The 18,609-nt window shown below is 33.7% G+C and overlaps 2 protein-coding genes and 1 non-coding gene across 6 annotated transcripts; 1 reads left to right on the forward strand and 2 right to left on the reverse strand.

Annotated features, from left to right (window-relative positions):
* Window positions 1–5,117: 5,117 nt before the first annotated feature.
* Window positions 5,118–8,889, reverse strand: LOC109020662 (tetraspanin-19). Of its 3 annotated transcripts, none has more exons than XM_019003175.2 (7): window positions 8,592–8,676; window positions 8,151–8,275; window positions 7,967–8,066; window positions 6,585–6,665; window positions 6,358–6,462; window positions 5,796–5,984; window positions 5,118–5,656 (listed from the first exon to the last, which is right to left on the reverse strand). In XM_019003175.2, exons 1-7 carry the CDS (start codon window positions 8,592–8,594, stop codon window positions 5,645–5,647), a joined length of 615 nt encoding a protein of 204 aa, XP_018858720.1. In that variant the 5' UTR covers window positions 8,595–8,676; the 3' UTR covers window positions 5,118–5,644. The 3 variants fall into 3 exon arrangements, with proteins under 3 accessions (XP_018858720.1, XP_018858721.1, XP_018858719.1); XM_019003176.2 differs by having other exon boundaries at window positions 8,151–8,283; window positions 8,592–8,648; XM_019003174.2 differs by lacking the exon at window positions 8,151–8,275 and having other exon boundaries at window positions 8,592–8,889.
* Window positions 8,890–9,455: 566 nt separating this feature from the next.
* Window positions 9,456–9,528, forward strand: TRNAV-UAC. Its single transcript has one exon. It is a non-coding gene; the product is annotated as a tRNA-Val (tRNA).
* A 346-nt stretch (window positions 9,529–9,874) lies between these two features.
* Window positions 9,875–11,759, reverse strand: LOC109017155. Of its 2 annotated transcripts, XM_035688109.1 has the most exons (3): window positions 11,334–11,745; window positions 10,620–10,790; window positions 9,875–10,498 (listed from the first exon to the last, which is right to left on the reverse strand). In XM_035688109.1, exons 1-3 carry the CDS (start codon window positions 11,578–11,580, stop codon window positions 10,464–10,466), a joined length of 453 nt encoding a protein of 150 aa, XP_035544002.1. In that variant the 5' UTR covers window positions 11,581–11,745; the 3' UTR covers window positions 9,875–10,463. The 2 variants fall into 2 exon arrangements, with proteins under 2 accessions (XP_035544002.1, XP_018855005.2); XM_018999460.2 differs by having other exon boundaries at window positions 10,431–10,790; window positions 11,334–11,759.
* Window positions 11,760–18,609: the final 6,850 nt, after the last annotated feature.

Consider the following 18,609-nt stretch of genomic DNA (forward strand, 5'->3'; position numbering starts at 1 on the left):
TATACATTAGTTTACTTTTATAAGATTTCTTATAAACCAACCATAATTTATCTTTTTGAAAGGAAAAAAATAGATAATAAATACCCTATGACAATGAAGAATGATAAAGGACCCTCTACACACTTTTGTCACTTATATTCTCATTAAAGAGTTAAGTAACATAACCAAAAACTGCCTTTTTTTTTGGCAATTAGATTTAGAGAAATTAAATTTTATATCATCCTATATTTGGAGTGGATGGAAGCTAATAGTTTCAAACTCTCCCATAAATAAAAGGTTTTAAAAACAAATTCGGCCCTTGGATTTTCACACATTTACAAAATGCTCCCTCCTTTTAATTTTAAAAGCCTTGAGTTTGAAACTTTTGCAATTTACACCCGTTAGATTCATTAATGGGACGGTATCATGTGATATTGTTGCGCATATTAATCAAACAAAATTCAACTTGTGACAAAAAATTGACATGTCGGTCATTTCATTTTTTTTTTTTTAAAAAGAGGTCATATCCTAATTTTATTCATTACTGTTATTTTTATGGAAGAATACCATGCATAAATATATAAACAACTCGAATTAAATTTGAAATCAGTCCCTAAATTTTCACGCTTTTGCACAAAGCTCCCTCGTTTGTTTTCGCATATGAGATAAGATAAATTGAGATAAAAATTAAAAGTTGAATAAAATATTATTAGAATATATTTTTTTAATATTATTTTGATTTTGAGATTTGAAAAAGTTAAAATATTTATTTTATTTTATACGAAAATTTAAAAAAATTATAATAATTAAATTAGATAAGATGATAAATTTTTTGAAAATAAAGACTTTTTTAAGTCTCCAATTTTAACATTTTAATGCTTGAGTTTGACTTTTATACTACTAATTCCCTTCGCGTGACATTTTTGTAACTCGCGATGAATTTTCGTTGGTTTTAGGTTAGGTTTAGATAGTGAATTGAGATGAAATAAATTGAGATGAAAGTTAAAAATTAAATAAAATATTATTAAAATATTATTTTTTAACATTATTATTATTTTAAAATTTGAAAAAATTAAATTGTTAATTGTATTTTATGTGAGAATTTGTAAAAGTTGTTTGTAATTATAAGATGAGATGAGTTGAGTTGAAAGTATTTTTCAATCCAAACTGAGCTTTAAAATGTGTTTGGATGTTAATATTAGTTTAAATATATTTATAAAAAATTGAAAAATGTTATAAGTCTCGCGTGTAAAGAGATGTTGAGTTGAAAAAAATTGTAAATTCACGTATAAAGTGATTTTGAATTGAGATAAATTTGATAATTTGTGAGTTAAATATTTAAATATTAACTCGATTTAAAATTAGACTAAACTAAAATGATTTCAGTTTAATTCAACTTCCAAACTAGAGCTAAAACTGGAAACTTATGAAGCTTTTTTGGCAAACACAGAGAAGTTCAAATAGTGATTTTGCCTTTTATTCGAATTATAATTCTTTAATAAGGTGGTGGCATTTTGTACCATATGTCGAATTCTGATTAATTGACACGTGGTATTAGTAAATTTAAAGGAAGTTGGATGAAGAAAATTAAATGCAAAAAGTTTAAAATTCAAGTATTAAATTGCTAAAATTGAAACTCTTACAAACATGTGAAAGCTCAAGGAATGATTTTGTCCGTAATCCTAAATAAAAAAAAAATAATAGTGCGCAAATATCGTTCAGATATTTTAAAAAAAATGAATAAATACAATATCTATATGAAAAGAAAATTAATTTTTAATAGTAAATTTTGTTTAAATGACTATACAATATTTACGCATTTCACGATTATATATATAATATGAATAAATATAGATATAAGTTATTATTAGGAGTATCTATTTTACACATATGATGTGATATCATCTAGACCATACATCTCCCTAATTGAGTGTTGTGAACAATTAACTAGAAGCAGCCATATAATGAATGTAATGTGTGTACTGCTATAATAACTTCTCTCTAACATTACTCGTATGATATTAATCAGATAAAAATATGTCATACTAAATGCTAATGGAAGTATAGTATGCCTTTAGTCCTTTTAGAGCCACCTTGGTGGTGGCGGCGGTGGAACGATTAATTGACACATGGTAACTTATTGGATCTAATGAGAGTACGTAGGACGATGAAAGTTAATTATAAAAAGTTTTAAATTCAAAGATTAAATTATTAAAATTGAAAACTCAGAGAATTTTTTACAAACACAAAACTCAAGGATTCATTTAATTTCTAATCCTAAATGAAAAGATGCGGATGGAAGCATAGCCTTAGAAAAAAAGTAACATAGATTTCAATGGAAGTGCCAAAATGAAGTTGAGAAGATTGCGGGCTAAAGTGATGATTGTTTTTTGTTTTTTGTTTGTAGTTTCTTTGCCGGCTGCTGAAGTGGTGAATTATTGGCATACGTGTGGTCCATTAATGAGGCAAATTTTGTCATGTGTTGGTGCGTTATCCATTCAACAAGTGGATGGACTGACCAAATCGAATGCTCCATGATTTAACATAAGCAACAGTGAAGACATGACTCAAATCAAACATGCAAAGTAATAATGAGAAAATATATTTTTTAAGAATAAATTTTATAACTGTCGCGTAATCGTTTTAAAAAAATTAAATAAAATATAAAAATTATATAAAAAAAGTTAATTTTTTAATAATAGATTTTATTTTTTTTTAAAGCGATTACGTGATATTTATGTATTTTATGATTATATATAGGATTACTCAGTAGTCAATACCAATATATAAGTACTAATGATGTTTTGGGTATGACACCTCCACCCAATAGTTTAGAGATCCCATATTGGTGTGGTTTTTCAGATCCCATATTGGTGTGGTTTTTCTTTATTGTTTGATACAAAATAGTGGGTTTTATGAATGATCCAAGACCTAACACTTCTAGAAAGAAAAGAAAAAGAAAAAAAGAAGATGGTGATTAGCATGATGGGAGGAAACTTGTCTCTGGGTCTCCACCAATTTCGAAGGGCTGTTTGTTTAAAATATCTTTTCAAAGTTTTGTCTGGTAGCTTTCGAAGAGCATCATGTGACTCTGCATGTTGCCAAGGGTGGGGGAATCTGTGACTCTGAGTTTCCCCATTGAAACTTGTTCAACAAAGCTTCTTCCCATTACTACTTCATCCTAGTGTTCTTGCTCATTAATATGATTAACATCTACATCATCAGCACATGCGCATGATGCATGCCAGTGTTATAGCTCCATAATACCTTCTTTTATTGTCTGAATTTGCTTTACCTGGGAATGCTCACAGTGAGAAATAGTGAAAAAATCTATTTACAAGTCTTTTTATTGATATGTTAATTGGATGCATTATCATTGTAGAAACCCTTCATGTCAACTTGGCTCGTTTGTTTTTAGAGATGAGATGAATTGAGATTAAAGTTAAAAAATTAAATAAAATATTGTTAGAATATATTTTTTAATATTATTTTTATTTTGGAATTTAAAAAAGTTGAATTATTTATTTTATTTTGTATTGGAAGTTTGGAAAGTTGTAATGATTAGATGAGATTAGATGAGATAAGATGAGATGTTTTCTGAAAACAAACAAGGCCAATATAGAAAAATATTAGTATTTAACTTTTATATAATTGCACCAATCGATCTTTCAATAAAAAAAATAATACATTTATATATCTATTTACAAGAAGCAATAACGATCTACAAGAACATAGCTCCAAAATCATGCTCAAACTCATTTTCATACAACCACCCTAGTTTTTTAATTTGATGTTAAGTTGAATCATGGATTATGAATCTATTTCCGAGTACTTATGACTAGCGGTTATGTTTCGTTTATTTTCGTAAATGAGATGAGATGAGTTGAGATTAAAATTAAAAGTTGAATAAAATATTATTAGAATATATTTTTTTAATATTATTTTTATTTTTAGATTTGAAAAAAATGGAATTATTTATTTTATTTTATACGAGAATTTGAGAAATTTAGAATGATTAAATGAGATAAATTGAGAGGAATTATGAATACAAACGAGCATGATATAATTATTCAAAGAAGATTTTCGGATATATATATTTTTTTCCTTCTTCTCATTCTTTTGACCCATGAAAACTTGAATTATTGAGAAGGATTGGATTTTTCGCGCCCTATCTCTGCTAACGCCCCGCTCCTCCATGGAAAGCATGAAAAGTTGCAGCGCAAAAGTGCTAATTAAACATATAATATTCGATGCACAAACCCCCACGATCCCTTTTAAAACACAGGTTTGCCTTTAAAGTAACTGAATCAAAGATCATCTACGTAATGTCTAATAAATTATGATTATTGGGTAGTTAAAGCTACCGTAAAAGATCATACCTTTAGATGAATCCATTCAGCATAAACCACAAGCTGTCGACTCTACTATTATTATATTTGCACCAATTGCATGCATGCATGCAATCGTTTTGTTGAATTTTTTTTAGCGTTTTTTGATGTTTATGTATATTCTATACAGCATGGATGGATGGTTCATGGTTGTCTAAAGAATGAGTACTTAAAATCATGCTTTTTATAAAGGCAAGATCAAGGGAAAAAGAGAAAAAGCTAGAAGAAAGCTTATTTGGATCACTTTATTTTCATCTTCAACCTTTCCCTTTTCTCGCCTCGTGGCATAAGTTGTCAACGAGCTTTACGGGTTATATGAAGAACATGCTAAGGTTGTTGGGGTCTAAGTTTGATGAGTAAGTACATGTAGCTTTTCAATCTAATATATTTTTCCCCCATTCTCGAATTCTTGTTTGTGCCAACAATATTATACTTTTCACCTATTTTTTCACTACTATTTACAGAATACCTGAAAATATCTCACTGTCTAAACGTAACTTTCTTGTTACTTACAAGTCGGTACATAAACAAACAGCTTACTATGAGAGCACGTCAATTATAAAACATTCAAAACATTAAAAAAAAAAAAAAACATTTTTGTGCTTACTTCACCATCAATAATGTTACAGGCTTCCACATTAGTGATGTATTTGGCGTGTCAGTAGCAAAATAAATAAATAAATAATAATAATAAAGAACCGTTCCACCAAATCAAAATCAAAAAAATGCTAGAAATGAGTCATTCAAAATGGAACTGCATCTTTGTTTTAGCGTTTCTACATTCTGCAATTGTAACACCAAGTTAGGATAGCTTCTACAAGAGAAAAGGAAAATCATACAGCCGTCAGTCAAAACAATGCAAATCCTATTTGGTAAGTTACTTGTTAGAACAGTGTAAGACCAGAACCAATACGTTACAACATGGTGATGGAAAGGCAGAAGGAGACTTAATACTCAAAACTGCTCATCACAATCACAATCGCACTCAAACTACGATATCTAACCGGTAAAACAAACAGATTTTGTGGCAAGAGATGAACTTTCAGAATCTGTGAATAAACCATGCATAGCCCAAAATTTCAGATTTGAGCTGTAAACATTGGAGATTATTGCAATATCTGATGTTTTTCCCACCAATTCCTTTGGAAGTACATTTGGAAGATTTCCATTCTCAACCTTCGTCACTCAACTGGACAAAGGAACATTTTATAACGAGCCGTTCTTGTGCCTCAGTACTTGCTATCCATCCACAAGTCAGCTTCCTGATTTGAACGCAGTTACCTGTTTGTCTAATATATATAAAGAGAAGCACAGCAAGAAATGAAAATCACAAGCTGTATGGACAACCCATCTTGGGCAAATAAGAACCTATAAGCATAGGCCTTATATAGGAGCAACATATATGACTGAAGCCTTGAAGCATTTTACCTTGTCATTGATCCTTATACTCCAGGTACCATTTTTTGATCCATAAACAGGGTCACCAACAACATAAGGAGGTGGCTGAACAGCATTCCTGAGGAGCAGAGCTCTCTCAGGAGCATAATCATCATCACTGTCACAATATTGATGTGGACCAAGAGCTTTGAGAGAAATTGCTGATAATAATGAGAGTCCCTGCCATGGAATATCAACAGCAGACTTCCTTTCAAAGGATCCAAAGTGTTCATTATCATGGTACTGAAGAGTACATAACCCAGATAGTTCTTTATCTTCGAACCGGGGGGAAAACATAACCCTAAGAAGTAAGAGGCACCAAGAAAACTATAGAATGTTGGGCAATCGGAATAGACAAGGAGTGTACTGGGAAATTATGAGAAAGTAAAGCAAAAATTTTTGGCAACTGTATAATGTACTCAAATCTTTCTACTCCCTCCATTAGATTCGGTGATGTAAATTAGTTGGCGTTCATTGAGCAGCAAACCCCTGATCGTTTCGAGGCACCACCTGAGAGAGAGAGAGAGAGAGAGAGAGAGAGAGAGAGAGAAACCTGGATGGATACAATGGTCAAGCCTATCCACTTGCAGATGCCAAAGTTTGATCTGATAAAATCTTTGAACTGAGCAAGATTCCCAGTAGGATCATCTGGAAAGTCCTGGTCACCAGTTAAGTGAAATAAGCATAGTAACTAACCGCATACAAAAAGCACCTTTAGTAAGCCGTTAATCTAACGAGTACATCAGATAAGAAATAAAAGAATGAGTGCATATAATATACCTCCTCCCAGTTACGGTTGAGAAATACATCAGCAGTCACCCCGGCCTCCAGCATGACGACCAAGAAGACAAACAGCATATACTGTTTCCATTTAAGGTCAACTGTGAACTCATTACATCACATACTTAACTAAGTAGTTCCAAACCCCTCTCCAAGAATATAAAATTAATTAAAATTGAAACCAAATCTTAAAAAATTAATTGTGTTGGCTGAAATTACTTGAACTTAGATTGTAAAATTGAAACACAATTACCCATTAAAAATAAATTTAGAACACAAATTACACAATTCTACCCAAACCTCATTAATAACGATTTTTTTTTCATAAGAGCAGTGTCCAATAATAATAACAGGGTGAAAGACAAGCTTTTGAAGGATATTTGAATAAAATATTAATCAAAGAGCTTATCCAAGAGTTGTGAAAAAATCAAAGGTAGAAACTTCTTCTTTAGACATTTTATAGAATTTTGATTAGAACATCAAGGCTTGAAGCTGAAGGAGTATGATAAATAAGTGTGTATGTATTATGAAAGGATCAATTACATACATCAAAATAGACAGAAAAACCTCAGCATCCAAATTTCAATGTCAGCCCCAAGATAGAATTTAAGGGTAAGTTGAGCATTACTTAACAGGGAAAAAAGGTTGGAGATTAAAATCCTCGGAATGAAACTCTGACCATGATGCAAAAAAGTATACAACAAAAACAGAACAGTTTGAAAAAAAAAGTATACGCTATAAAAGTAAAAGAAAAGGTATAATCTGATTCCACTATTCAACGGGAATTAAGGCAATTAATGCAAGGACCCTAGACAAATCAAGGTCGAACCATCGTATCAAAGATGAGTTTACAAAGAATGGAAGGGATTACTAGAATTCAGTTTACAAGATTGATCACACTTTTAGCAATAAACTGAAACTGAACCCAAGTATCCTCTTCCGGATATGACTTCAATGCAACTTACATAGTGACTGTTTCCTGAAGAATTCAACTATGAGGCGTTACAATAACATGGGCCCAAAATTAATGAATGAAGTTACTTAAATAGCAATATAATAGTTAACACTATAACAGCGAATAATAATATAGCTGTTTTTAAGACGCGGAACCTCACCTAAGCACTCCACCCACCAAAACTGTGGATTGGGTAATCTAGAAGAATTCCTAATGCAGATCGAACCCAGGATGTACGAGTCCACATTTGAAAAACCTGCCCTTTGACCACTAGGCTCCACCCTAACGGATAATACTAAAATAATATAGCCTAATCACCAAGTAACACAACAAGACTTAGATGTAAATAAAAGCACTACATTTGCTTCAGAAGGAGGATGAAAGCAACAACATCGATATTCAGTTCAATTGATTCCAAAAAAGATACCATATAAAGGCAACAACCATTTGCAGTTTCTGCAGCAATGTGTCCCGTGCATGTGATCAAACATAAAGTGATCCCAAGGCCAAGGAAAGTGTCAATGAACCTGCAATTCACACAAAAGAAGCGGTTTCTCTTAAAGTAAATTTTATGAAAGCAGAAATTTCAAAGGTTAAGCTGTACTCCATACCAATGAGATAAAGGGTGATCAATTAGCATTTCGAGATCAAAAGCCAAAAGTGTATGTTTCTTCCAACACCCTGCTTGATCGTCAAGGTCTTGAAGGAAAATAAAGGGTCCAGCAATCCTTTGAGCCTATACAACTAGTATTTGATTCAGGGGAGAGTTCATGCAATTGGAAGCCACAGTCACTATTATTAAACCAAAAAACCTCATCTTCACTGTTGTTTATCTTTCTTAAAACAAAGTTACACCAAAAAAATAAAACAAAACCTTTTAATTGTTCCCCATTCTTTCATTTCCTGATCATTCAAACAGCTCAATATTCAAATTCGAGTTTTTCCCTTGCAACAGTATCTCAATAACCAAACATACCCAAACGGAATTTGAGACAAAACATATAACTCAACAAAGCTCGAACAAAAAGCCCAAAAGAAAAAGAAAAATGTACCATGGAGCTGGATGATCAGACCCCCCAAAGGGCAACTCGCCCATTTGCTTCTGCCAAATCCTAATCATCCATACAGCATACAAAATCATGGCCATCCCAACCATCGCCAACAAAGAATTCACCAGCTTCAGTATCGATTGAATACAGCTCCTCAACATCCTAGCCATTTTTTTTTTGTCTAAACCCTTTGTCTAAACCCAAGTAAAAAACACTACTAGTCCTAAAATGACGCGGGAAAACAAAACAAAAATGGGCAGGAAAATTTGAATGAAACCCTACATGGGATGTAGGCCTCAAAAGCGCGTGGAAGGTACGCGGCAAGAGAGAATTTTGTTGAGCGCACTGTTAAATGAAGTTAAATAATAGTAAAGTAATTTAAAATATCGGAAAATGGAAAATCTTAAATGTAATTAAGAAATATTTATAAAAAATTTATTTATTTGAGCGGTCCTACTTGCCGTAGGTGCTTTTGCAATTTTTTTTTAATTTTTTTATTCACATTTTTTTAATATATTTAAATATTTTTAAAAAATAAAAAAATATATTAATATACTTAAAATTACTTCTTTAATCATTAAATAAAAATAAAAAATAAAAAATAATTTTTTTTCCTAGCAGTCAAATAGAGCGGTAAGAAATGATGAGCATATTAGTTTTTTTCTATTTATTTATATGTCAATTATTGATATATTGAGAATAATTTTAAATTAAAATTAAGAAAACTAATAAAATGAGTTTTATTAATAAAATGTAAATAAAACTGTAATTAATCATCTGAAAATATAATATGAGCCGTAGCCTGAGTCGGAATCTGAATTAGAAAACGTAACTTTATTTATAATTTTAATGCACACCTCAATGGACGTTGCTGTGGTGTAGTGGTTATCACGTCAGTCTTACACACTGAAGGTCCCCAGTTCGATCCTGGGCAGCAACAATCCATTATCTTAACTTTTTTTCCTGCATCTTTGTGAACATAAAGCATTCTGTGTTCGTATCGTTCTTGTCTGAAGAGGAATTGCCATTTATACGCAGAGCAAGGTGATAAAATTAAATACATGGTGTTCAGACTTCAGAGAAAGTCATGATGCTCGGGTATCTGCCAAGATATAAACGCCAAACACCCTACTTTACATGTGTTGACATATTCAATTCGAGTTGGCTCAACAAGGAACCGTTTTTCTCATACAGAGAATCTTCACTTGGAAGATATCATAGTGTCTTAATTCTAATAAAAACAAATGAACACTGATAATTTTCTCTTGGGTCTCATCTCTCTTATTTTTTTCTTTGTTTTTTCAAAAAGGTAACTCTTAATGCTCCTAAGTTGTGTTCCACTGTTACACAATACAATTACCTCTGTTTCATTTGAGTGGACTTGTGTACCTGATTTCATGCTCCTCAAAAATCAACCATAAAAGACAGTTATGTTATGAGTGTAAAAATAAGGCTGATCGGGGTTGCAAAGCTTCTCTAATCTATTATCATACCCACATTGATACTGATGTTAGGGCTGTTAAGCAGCTCTTGCCGAGAAGGATGCATGAAGCTTAGGATCTATCTGCAAGACATCTGACCATGATCCATGGCGAAGAAATAGGAGCTTACGGCGACATGACAATTTCTTTACAGCTTACACACACAGAGACCCGCTGACAGGCAAAGAATGGGGACAAGCAAGAAGCAGAAGTGCACTTCAAACTGACTGCATCATGCGGGCAAGACGGAGCTTGTGACATGAAAATATTTTAACAGGCGAGATTATCTTGGAATTACATTGATCACTCGAGGAAAATGAGAACTAGAATAATAGAAAACAGCATGTTTAGGGGCTTCATGGATCAGATACTTCTCATCATGTCACAATGACATTCATTGAATGATCATCTTGTTCAGATATGTCAACGCTGTTACAAAAATGTTCAGTAATTACTATCAACTTTGAACCAAGTTTTGACCTCCATTTAACCTAATCAGTATCAAAATCCAAGTACATTCTATAGGCATTTCGATCAGAGGAGTAGTAACCTTCTATCAGGTTATCGACTTGGAAACCAAACTTCTTGTAGAGACTAATAGCAGGATTCCTCAAGGGATCAACATGAAGTGAAATGCGGTGCACATTTCTGGTTCTGCATTTTTTAATTGCTGCTTTCAACAGTGCCTCTCCATGCCCTTGCCTCCTACAATTCTCCTTCACTGAGCTTGTTTCCATCAATAAAAAAGAACACCCAACTTGAAGATATTAGATTATGGTCAATACAGTTCAAAAACTAGAACAATATAGCTACCATTTGAGTGGTTCCGGGCTTGCCAACTCCTCTCCATCAAAGAAATTAAACGGACCACAGAGCAGAAAATTTCGGATTAGAAGGACAAATACAATCATTTCTGTTTGTACTTTTATCAAACAGGTGATAAGCTTATTCGGATTCCGACTCACTTTAACATTAAAGAACATTCTCGGATACGGAATAACTTGAGGCTTCCACTAATTAGTTTCAACTAACCAGAAATGGCTAACATCATGAATTCTGGACACTTCTAGCATATTGATCGTGGGGGTTCCATTCAATCATCAATTTCCCATTTGAAATCACAAAATGGGGTGGGGGAGAACAAACATTTTCACCAATTAATGCTCCTACTTAACAATGGAAGATGAAAATCTGTCTCCAAATAACGGAAAAAAATAAAAAGTATACATTGCAAAAAAAGTACGAAAGAAAGGGGTTGTGGCACCTGCGAGCTTGGTGACACAAGCGTACATGGAAGAAGGCCAAGAATACATTGCATAGGCAACAACTTCTCCGTCCACGTCCATGTAAATCAATCCGGTGTTCTTCTTTCCCAGCTCTTCATCGAAGGATCTAGCAAGCGACTCATGTTTGGGAAATATCTTTCTCTCTAATTTAACTATGTCATCGACCACCTTGGCCCAGTTTGTGGAGTTTCTATGGAGATCCACTATGACCCCCCCGCTCGACATGGATCGGTTTGCTCTGTTTGAGATTCTGAAATTTGAATACTCTTCGCTAGGTTTTCGACTATCGTGGGTCAGCCCCTAATTTGTTTGGTTCATTTCTTTATTTACCAGCCGAAACACCTGGGCAAAAACTTCGCCGACTCGAGTCCGGCCGACGTCCGCTCCGACTGTTGGAATCGGAAAATTTGAAATTCAGGCTTCGTTTGGTTGATTAACTAATCTCAACTCATCATTATAATTTTTTCAAATTCTAACATAAAATAAAATAAACAATTCAATTTTTTCAAATTTCAAAATAATAATAATATTAAAAAATAATATTCTAACAATATTTTATCAACTCAACTCAACTCACTTCAACATCTAAACACAACTTCAGAGTCGAACTCAGAGTTATTGTGAAAAAATAGTTGGAGTTAGAGCTGGTATCTGCTCCGACTTCCGAATTTTGACTAAACAAAAAATCCGAGTTCTTTTACGATTACCGAAGATTTGTCCCGAAGACTTGCTTTGACTAACGTGTCGTGCCACATGGCATGTCACGTAATTTATTTAATATTAAAAAATAGAAGAAAAACTGATTTGAAATCAGATGACCCCGAAACCATATTGCAGATGACCCCAAACCCAAACGGACAGAATCCATCTCCCTCTTCCTCTCCCTCTATTTGGCACTGAGGGAGGTGACGATGACAACGATTCAACTCAATGGTTACGCTCCAGGCATTCGGGAGTCAAGTCGTTTCTGATTTGGAAGGGAGGGTAGAGTCGTGGCTTTCGGTGATGGAGGGATGGATGGAACGTGATGTACAAAGGAAATATGAGAGGATGAAATTTCATTGAAGGAGCAGAGGAGATCTACAAGAGGATGACATTTCTGTGAGAGATTTGAATCGGATGAGATACTCTTCTACAAAGGAGATTTGATTTGGGAGGGATGGAGAAAAACGAAAGAGGATGGGAGACCCACGAAAGAGGACGTTTTTTGTTTTTAAATTCAATTTGGTTTTTTTTGTAATTAATGGAGCCACGTGGGTCACTCCACGTCATTCGAGATGCAAAGTTTAGGACTCTTCTTCGGGGGCTCTAGCATTTCTGAAAAATCTTTGCTGGGATTTATTTTTCAAAACAAAGAAAGAAAGTCTGCCTTTTCTGTCTGTCTCAGTCTGTGTATCTATCTCAATCTGTCTGCCTCAATCTGTTAGCCTGTGTCTGTTTGCCAACTATACGTCATTGTCATTTGCTTTATTTGCCTTGGGTTCAAAATTTAAATCACCGTCGTTTTGGCTTTGGGTTCTTCCATTTTTTCTTTTTCTTTTTTAATTTTTGGTTCTAGGGCCAGTGAGTAGGGTGTAGAACTGGGCCGGATTTTTCTTTCCGGTCTGGTCTGAAACTCGGAAATCCAGGTCATCTGGGTGGGTAGAAAAATATTATACCCGCCCAGATCCAGTTACGGATCCGGTTTTTAAACAAGATATCCGTAACCGGTTTCTCTTTTGAAAACATTGTTAATATTTTAAAACGCCAGCGTTTTGCTAGCACCAATGAGCTTTCAATTTGGTCTTCTGCTCCTCTCTCTCATTTCAACTTTTGATATTTCACTCGACACTCGACAGAAAACTCTGTCTCTCTATCTCTCAAGTTCCAACTTCTGAAAATCAAAAACCCTAGCCGTCACCGCGAGGATTGCCGTTTGCCCATCCTCTTTCAACGTCGTTTGCCTACGGTATATCATTCTCTCTCTCAACTTGAACTCTCCATTTTTATCCATCCGTGTAGCTTTGTTCCTTCTTGAAAAACACTACGGAAATCCAACTTCCCCTAAGCCCGAAAACCTAACTTTGCCTCTCTCTATCTTCTCTTTTTTTCTCTCACTCTCTCCCCGAAAACCCTAGCATCCCTCAACGAAACCCATCACTCACTCTCTCACAGTGTAGCTTCTCCCAGATATGGGTTTACATTTTTGTTTGAGTCCATATCTATATGAGTATCTCTCGCTTTTTAAAGGTAGTTATGGATAGACTAGATCCAAGTTTTCGTTTTTGTTTGAGTCCATATCCATTTGGTTTGTGAATCTTGGTTGCCATTCCAGATTTTAAAGGTTTTATAGGGTTTTTGAAATTTTGTAGTATAGATTTGGTTTAGATTAGATCTGGGTTTATATTTTTGTTTGAGTCCATATCCATGTGAGCATCTCTCGCTTTTTAAAGGTAGATATGGATAGATTAGATCTGGGTTTTCGTTTTTGTTTGAGTCCATATCCATTTGATTTGTGAATCTTGGTTGCCATTCCAGATTTGAACGTTTTATGTGGGACTTGAAAAAATTACCATACCTGCAATTCAAAAACATCCAAAAAGAAGAATTGCAAGAATCATTAGTGATGAAGTCAAAAAGAATTAGAACACCTTACTCGACTATTAATCACTAAAATCTTTGAGAGGGTTCCTTTAGTCATGAAATTTCGTAGTATAGATTTGGTTTGTGCGAAATGTTTGTGTCTTGGTTTTGAAGTTCTTGTAGATCTCTTGCATATCAGACTCGTTTAGATAGCGAATGATTTGAATCTCTTATTGGTTGTTTGTTCTGTCCTTTCTATTTTTCGATAATCTTTTGTTTGGATCTGGGTATGGGGTTTTTTTCTCATTCTTTCTGTATATAATATGCATATTAGTTGGGATCTGATTTTCTTACCAATTTCTTGATTTCCAGTTCTTTGTTTCCCACAGCTCACAATGAAGAGGATTGGGGGCTGGACTTCAAATGTTCTTCCACAGTTCTTTTATGCTGCTTTTGAATTTTTCACTATTTGTTCATTGTAAAGTTGATGTTTTGCAGTACGATGTAAGCAACAATATAAAGTATGTAGTGAATAGGCAATAAAAAAGTTTAAAAAATGTCTATAAAAATGTTCATTATATAAAAAAAATGCCTATAAAAAATAATAAACATGAAAGCCTTTTAAAAAGTGTTGGAAAGTTTTTCTTAAAAAAGCCGTTTTAAAATTTGTAAAAACATATTTTTTTTGGTATACTCTGGATATCGTCCAAATCTAGATAAAAAAAAGCCTTTAAAAAGTTCTGAATTTTTTTTTTTATTTATAAAAATTCATTTTAAAAAATGATAAAAAATTATTAAAAAAAAGAAAAAAGAAAAGTATAAAATCCGGATATCCGCCTAGGTTTCAATTTGGTTTATCTGGGCAGATATCCACCTGCTTTTAAAAAAGATCTTCCCAGATATCCGGATGCACAACCCTACCTGTGAGTGTTAGCTTCGACGTACCATTCCCCACCGCTCATTCCTTTTCTCAACGGCTTGATTTTTTCATTTTTGATTGATTAATTTCTTTGATTTGGATACAATGCGCGCGCGCGCGCGCACACACACACATATATATTAATTAGTTTTTGGGATAGGTCTCTCGGTATTCGATATCCTCTCTTCAGCACTAAGTCTCCTCCCTTTTCAGTTTTTAGTTTTTGCTTTTATCGAGGCATCTTCAAGATGGACAAATGTATTGTGGCTTTAACAATGTTGAGGATGCACAACGTCACAAATGTGTCGACTGAGCCATCTCTCTCTCTCTCTCTCTCTCTCTCTCTCTCTCTCTCTCTCTCCCCGTGGCTCCAACCCTCCAACTCTAACTCTAGCAATGTCGATCGGAGTTGAACTTCGACTCTCGTCGGAGTCATAGTAGGAGTCCAAAGTTACCTTCGACTTCAGTCGAAGGTCGGCTTTCTGACCATTGTTTTTAATCTTGTATCGTACCGGCCGGTACGACCGGTATTTTCCTTACCGACCATTGGGCCGGTACAAGTATCATATATGTTTCGTACTGGCCCAATTACCGGTCGTACCGGCCTATATTTCGGTTTTTAATTTTTTGTTTTCATTTTTCAACCTACAAGCTTATTGTTTGACCCCCAATTCAGACTAGACTATTTATAATTTATTCATATATAGACTATTATTTTGAAATATAATTTATATATATAATTTATTCATATATCAACTATCCCGAAACAGTATCGGTATCGAAATATTTCGTTTTAGTGCTTTGACCGGTATGGTATTCAAAATATTATTTTTTACTCCATCGAAGTTGGATCCCACCCTCCTTAACACCTGTTGACATAAAATGTCAATGAATAATGTTAGAGAAAATCTTCAATTGAATTGGGTGACTTTGAGGCTCTGACACCCCCCAACGAGATACATTAGTCTATTATACTTATCGTAGACCCATATATACGTTTTAAAATCTTTTTTCCTTTCTCTCAAGTTCGTTTCCCTCTCTCTCTCTGTTCTCACCATCCCTTCTCTCTCTGCCCCTCATTGTCATTGTCCTCATTGTCACTCTCTTGACATCAAGCCCCCGCCACTTTCTTACCAGTTGATCTCCATCTCTCAGTTTTATTTTATTGGCTTTCTTTGGTATTGGTGGACGCTTTGAGAATTTGATGGGACATAGGGGAAAACATTGTTCTTTTATGGCTGAGTTTTTCGCAAAAGAAGATGTCGTCTGCTGGACACATCTTGGTATTGAAGTCGCTGAAGAACTCAAAGAAATACAACATCTCAAAGTTCGATCGCGGGGTGATGTTGTAAGAGTCTTTGTGGGATTTTTTATCTTCATTTTCTTTGTTGGGTTTGAGTGAGAGAAGGTGCCTCCTCTGCTTCTGCTTCTTCTTCTTCTTCTTCTTCTTCACGTCTTTTTTCTTCAAGGTTTTGATCAAGATGAGGATTCTTTAGGTGATCCCACATATTTCAGGGATGAGGAGCGTTAGATAGGAAGAGAGAATAATGTTAAAGCTACGGGTGTAAAGAAAAACCGGTTCGGTTCGGTCTGGTCTGGTATTGGTTCTTACGAATCGAAATTGGTTCGGTACCAGTTTTCATAGTTTAAAACTGGTTTGAACCGAATCATACCGGTATATACATTATTCTAGTTTTTTATATTATATTATATATATATATATATTATATGCTAAATTGCTAATTAATATAACATGAGATTTTAATTTTATTATTCATGTCTACTAATATTATAACATAAAAATCTTATAAAATTTTAATATAACATTTGATATGATGTAAAATTAATCTTATAATTTTTAATATAGCATTTTATGTAACATATAAATTTTAATCTTATAACATGAAATTTTATGTAGTGCCCCTTTGTGTAAACGTAAGCTTATGTACAACAAGCATTAGAGGAATTAGTTCTCAAGTCTCAACTTATTAATGCCGGATCAAAATAGGAGATTATTTTGACGGCTAGCTTAACAACAGAAGCTAGAGATTGAGATTGAGAAAACTCACAAATAGAGAGAAACCTTGAGACAAACTTTGAGATTAAGGTTTTAAATAATATAAATCAATTATCCTTTTTGAAACCCACAAGCCGAGCTTAAATAGCTAATGAAAAATGCTAAAATTGTAATTAAGGTCAAATAATAGAATACAGAATAAGATAACTATGACTAAAATCTAATCTAAGAATCTGGAATAAAATCATTACTAAAGATAAACATTAGCATAAAAGAAAATTAACCAAAAATGAAAGAGTTGACTAAAATTGACGCTTCGGAGGTAAAAACGGCTGATTTTAGGGGTCGAAAAGGGGTCCACAGGTGGAGTTTGATGGCCACAAAGTGTGCGCTGAAGAGAGCTTTCCGGATTCGGGTCATATGCATGATTTTGACACCTGTAGCCAAAGTTATAGTTAAAATACGGATGTCACCCATTTCTCCTCGCCCAACCAAGAGATAAGTCTTCTCGTCCAATCGAGAGATGAGTCTCCTCGCCTAACCGAGGGATAAGTCATTTCTCGCCCAAATCTGCCTCTTTTCACCCAAATCTACCGCCTCTCGCCCAAATCCTAGGAATACTCATCATTGGGCCTAGATCCTTCTGCATTAGCCTCTTTGGGTTGGAAAGAACTCGCCCTCGAGTTCATGTAAGCATCTATGAAGCATGCGTGGACTGTGGCAGTCGTCTGGATGGTGGAACCACGTGTGGCACTACATGCATTACTTATGTAGTGCCACACGTGTAAAGGTAAACCGAAAAAATCGGAAAAGACAGGATTGAAACCAGAAAAATCAAAAGTTTTGGTTTTGGTAATCAATCGATTCGTATCGATTCTTAAATTTTTAAAATCGGTGTATATCGATTAGGCTCCAAAAGTTGTCCAAACCTGGACCAGTTGCTTCCCTAGTTAAAACTGTAGATTGTGAAGAGATAAAAAAAAAAAAAAAAAAAGGGAGCAATTAAGAGCTTCAGAGATGGCGAGGTATGGGTGTAAAAAAAACTGAAAAATTGGTTGAACTATCCGAATTGGCGGGTTCGGTCCGGTTCGTAACCAGTCCGGTTCAATATTAGTTCTTAAGAACCAAAACTGGCCCTAAACTTGTTCGGGACTAGCTTTTATATTTTGAAAACCGGTTTAAACGGAACCAGATTGGTATATATATATATTTTAAAATTTTTATATTATATAAAATATTTTTTATATAATAGTTTATATTATATTATATATATATATATATTATATGCTATATTGCTAATTAATACAACATGAAATTTTAATTTTATTATTAATGTCTATTAATCTTATAACATAAAATTAATATAACATTTGATATAACATAAAGTTAATCTTATAAAAATCTAATAAAATTTGATATATATATAAATTAATCTTATAATTTTTAATATAACATGTAGCATAAAAATTTAATTTTAAACATGAACTTTAATATGAAGTTATTAATATAAGCTTACTTTTGATATATGTGTGTATATATATATATATATTTTTAACAAAATTTTTTTATAATATTAATATATGAAGTTCATACCAAAAGAAATTAGAAAATGTTAGATGCATAATATAAGATTCTAATTAGTTCTTAAAAACTTGAGAGATACGGAGAGAGCAAGAGTGTGCAGGTAGGCTACTATTGGAGCCTCTTTTTTATGTTGACACTTTATTCTTCTTTGGTGGGGTAGCCTGTTAGACCC

This window comes from Juglans regia, chromosome 1, assembly GCF_001411555.2.
Source record: "Juglans regia cultivar Chandler chromosome 1, Walnut 2.0, whole genome shotgun sequence".
Classification (NCBI taxonomy): Eukaryota; Viridiplantae; Streptophyta; class Magnoliopsida; order Fagales; family Juglandaceae; genus Juglans; species Juglans regia.